This window comes from Mycothermus thermophilus, assembly GCF_041956435.1.
Source record: "Mycothermus thermophilus strain CBS 625.91 unplaced genomic scaffold VTJ04scaffold_1, whole genome shotgun sequence".
Taxonomy (NCBI): domain Eukaryota; kingdom Fungi; phylum Ascomycota; class Sordariomycetes; order Sordariales; family Chaetomiaceae; genus Mycothermus; species Mycothermus thermophilus.
This window is the reverse complement of record NW_027191427.1, coordinates 4,322,987-4,327,200: the sequence shown is the minus strand read 5'-3', so window position 1 is coordinate 4,327,200 and position 4,214 is coordinate 4,322,987. Positions and strand designations below refer to the sequence as shown.

Here is a 4,214-nt window from a genome sequence, read left to right as displayed (position 1 = left end):
CGGCTGCGGGTCCGGCCCCACCTTCCCAATTCAGGACCCAACATCGGCCCCGTCTCGGAGCCAAGACGGGGCTTGGCGCGGATGTGGATACCGGATTGTTTCACTCAGATCCTAAGGATGAGGGCACGTTCGAAAGATGTAGGGAGAGGATGGATGGGGGCATTGTTACAGTATGTTGCAAGCTGGGAAACGCTTTCGCAGCTGTGGCTGGTCATTCAACATCAAGCGGACGAGATGTTTTGTCGGGATACTGTGACAAATCGACGTGATGAAGGAGGCTCTCACTGTCACTATACCGCGGTATCAGCAGATAAGATGTAAGTCAGATTCATCAAGGATTGTTGTGCGTGGTGTCCATTGATTCATTATGTACTGGATGTCTAATCCATCTCTCCATGCCAACCACACCTAGGGTTATCGAGAGCGTGCCTCCTCAGGAGAGCAAGTCCTGAAGTTCCTTTGAATCAGATCCAACACCGCTGGCGAAATATTCGTAATAATCCTCTCTGACACTGGCGTGTATCTTCTACTTCCACCCATCACGAAGGGAGTGCTCCTTCCGGTCCTGCGCTCTCTCGATCTCCTACGAGCATGCGTTCGCGGCGGTCGCGCCCAAGTCTCGCCCTCACGCACTGACATTACAGTGGCCCCACCCAATTCCACAGGCCCATCTCTCGGGGTTATATCTACAGCATGTGTGTATCCGTTATGTGGCTCGGTCGTTGTGCGGCCGTCGTAGTCCTCAGTATCTAGCCCCGGGGAATCGGTGACACCAAACGGCCACCGAACTCGGGTGTCGTTTTGCTGACTAGTTTCAGTCCTTCTCCGGTACATGCCGGTTGGCGTATTTGAGCGCGAGTGGTCTGATCCAGGGCGTGGCGGCGGGGGATTTTGTGGGCGTAGGTACGATAATTTAGCACGCAACTTCGCAATGGTCTCTGGACTGCTCGGCCGCTCATTTGGCCCATACACGCTTGGGCGCGGGCGAAGTCGCACATTGGACTGTCGAGATGACATTTGTGGAGGGTTTTCATTGACCGGATTTTCAGGAGCCTCCGACATCTGCGAAACCGTCGGCAGCGGGCCCTGGTTTGTTGGCTCCTGGCGATCCTCCAGTGGTGGTAACCTCGATAAAAACCTCGGCAGCGAGTCCTGGTTTTTCGGTTCCTGGCGATCTTCCAATGGTGGTGGCGTCGGCTGCTGTTCGGGAAACTGTGACCATGATTCTTTGGCGTTGAGCCGTATCTTCACTGTCATTGTTGGCTTCTTCTTCGACAGCGCCCACTTCCGATACCACATGGCGATCAAGGTGATGGTTACGGTGATCGGAATGGAGATGGTCCAGAGTGTCTTAAACAGTGGACTCGTGAGGATTTCGATATGGTCTGAAGCAGCGTCTGCAGTTGTTATTCGTTCTGGGGGAGAGGAGCCTGTGGGAAAGTTTGTTTGGAAAAGCTCCGACCCCATCACTGTCGCGATGCTCACGGTAGGAAGGAAGATGATGGTCAGGAAGGAGATAACCGTCATCGATGCGGAGTCGCGGATCATGAGGCGCGAGTCTTGTTGGGTTACGAGGTGGAAGGCGAGGTTTGTGGCGTTCGTAATGCGTTGTTGGAGGCTGGTCAGTCGTAAACGGGTAGAGGAGAAGAGACTTCGCCGGTAGAGAAGAGTTTCGAGGAGATGGTCGTGGATAGGATCTACTGGCTCGGAAGTCACCATCCAGGACGCCTGTTTGGACTCCTCTCTCCGCTTCTCTCTTCTCTCCTTTTGCCGTCGAACAGCGCCTAGCGTACCGTCTACAACCATCAAACACCAATCAATAAGCTCACCCATGCTGACAAGATTCCTGGCCCATCCGTGAAGCTCAGCAAAGTCGATTTGCTCTGCATGTTTATGGCGGGTTTCTCGATAGCCGGTAGTCACTTTCAGGATTTGCTAATTTTGTAATTCGTCAGCCGCCCAATTTCCTTCCGCAACTTGGCGAAGGTAGCACACCTGTTCCAAATCTTGGACAACGTCCAACAGCCGCAAGACAGTCAGATCTGTTTCCTTAAAGAGTGCATCCAGGATAAGGTCGAACAACACAAAGGGTTCTTTCAGAACATCAAGCCAAGCTAGCGATGTTACACACGCCTCGACACGCCGGGTCACAGCTGGCATGGGACCAAACATAACCAATGTGATACCGCCCCCGAGGGTTGCAGGATGCTTCTTGAGGTAGAAGGCCGATTTATACCATCGGTGATGTTGTAGAATGCCCTCGGCATCGATGGATCTGCAGAGGTAACGGAACCACGCGGCGTATCCTTCGCCTTCGGGACGCGTGCCGAAGCTGTGACAGACGCCTCTCATGCGCTCGTTGAGGAAGTCGTGCGGGATATCCAGCGCTTGACAGAGATCGATCATTCCAGATGCATAGCCTAGGCGCAAAGAGTCAACCGGAGCGATAATGATACGCAAGTCGGCATGATTACGGATCAATGACTGATCGAAGCTCTTGTTCTCCACGACCTTCCGAGCACAGTGGTGAATGCGCGCTAGAAACAGGCAGCATGACCCCTTCATCAGTCCTCAAGCTCCCAAGATGATGCGTGGATGCGGTTCAATGCTCCATACCCATATTAGCCTCGAATATGGTAACTGGAAACTGCTTGGGTGCAGCAGAAAGCGATCCATAGGTCGGATCATAACGGCAAGCCGCCGCCAACCGGTCGTAGGTGTCTGGCAAATCCGTCCATGACATGGTAGCGCCTGGTTTATAGCGGCTGTTGTTCAACAAAGTAGAACGACGACAGACGGACGAAAGTATCCGAACATAATGGTTATCATGCTATCGAGTGGACTTAGTTGGAGCGTGGGATCCACGCTAGAAAAAAGACTGTCGCTTCCCAACAACTATCGGTGGGCCTCCATCCAGATGGGCGCGTTTTGTGATATGTACATACCTCTTGACGCGCCCTCTCTATGTGTGGCTGAGCCGTCCCAACATGCCTCTTCTGCTCTGTGCCTTGCGGGATGCCCTTTCATGCAACGAGGCTACGGAATGCCCACGCTGAGCGCCAACGCGCTCAGCTCCCCCCTTTTCGTACTCGTACAGTTAGCTTCAGGTATCTATTAGCTTAGCTCAGGGCTGGATCAGACAGGACCAACACAATATGCTGCAGGCTCAGCTCCTTCGGTGGCTGTAGACGGCAAGCGTGCATGTATGTACATATGTACGGAGGATGGTATCCAAGGTGGCTTTCTTGTTTCCAACAGGGCTTGAACATGGGCAAGTCAGCCACCGGGCATGTCCTGGATGTGTGCTCAGACATCGGTCAGGTAAAATCATGGGTACATGACTTGGAATGCCTTGAGCCTCGGGTCGTCAACCAGACTTCTCAAAAGTTCTCATGTCAACCAGCACAGAAGCACATACTTTACGTAAGCCAAATACTCAGCCTTCTGCACCCTCCCCTCCGAATGTTTTCCCAAGCGATAGCGAAGGGAAAATCAGTTTAGCCCCTGCAGGCGAGGGCGAATTTCAGGCCGGCTTTTACTAGCCAATCAGAGCTCTTTATTTCTCTGGCAGCCAACCATAAGGCAGCTGTCTCTCGTGGCCATTACGTACTCTCTTAGCCATAGCCATCCAAGCCATTTGATCGATTAAGCCATCCAGAGAGCTGCCCTCCTCTCTCGGCCACCCAGAGGGCTACCCTCCTCTCCTGGCCAGCTAGGAAGCTTCCCCCCTCTCCCGGCTAGCCAAAGACCTTCCTCTCTCCTGACTAGCCGAATAACTCCCACCCAGCTACATATTCAGCCACCACAGCGATACTTCCTAATCTAACGCTCCCAGCCAGCCAGAACGGTTTCTTCCCCTTTACCCAGGCTAAGGGCGGGCCGTACGCGCTCGGCGCCGGCCCTGCCCCCCTAGTATTAAGTATAATACGGAGTAGCTATGGTAGGTAGTTATTTTGTGTTTTTTTGTATATAGTAGAATCTCCTCCTTTTACCTGCAGTAGAAGAGTTACGCTTGGGAAAACCTTGCGTAGCGAGGTGCGGCCGCGCCGAGCGGAGTCATTTCACAATTCTCTTCATTCCGGGTCTCCAGGCTCAAACTCAATCATGTGCTTTTGTCTAATGATCAATAACAGTTGATTCGTTGTCATGCCAGCTTGAGAGCAAGCCCATCTGCTCATGTGCCAATGTGCATAACGCGCCCCCCTCCCCCCCCC

General features: G+C 53.1%; 1 protein-coding gene across 1 annotated transcript; it reads right to left on the bottom strand.

Moving 5' to 3' along the window:
• Window positions 1-814: 814 nt before the first annotated feature.
• On the bottom strand, window positions 815-2,743 carry VTJ04DRAFT_1614 (uncharacterized protein; the record flags this gene model as incomplete). The annotated part of the gene is made up of 6 exons (XM_069359321.1): window positions 815-863; window positions 908-1,397; window positions 1,794-1,935; window positions 1,996-2,420; window positions 2,475-2,537; window positions 2,617-2,743. 6 exons carry the CDS (start codon window positions 2,741-2,743, stop codon window positions 815-817), a joined length of 1,296 nt encoding a protein of 431 aa, XP_069224222.1.
• Between the last annotated feature and the right edge of the window lie 1,471 nt (window positions 2,744-4,214).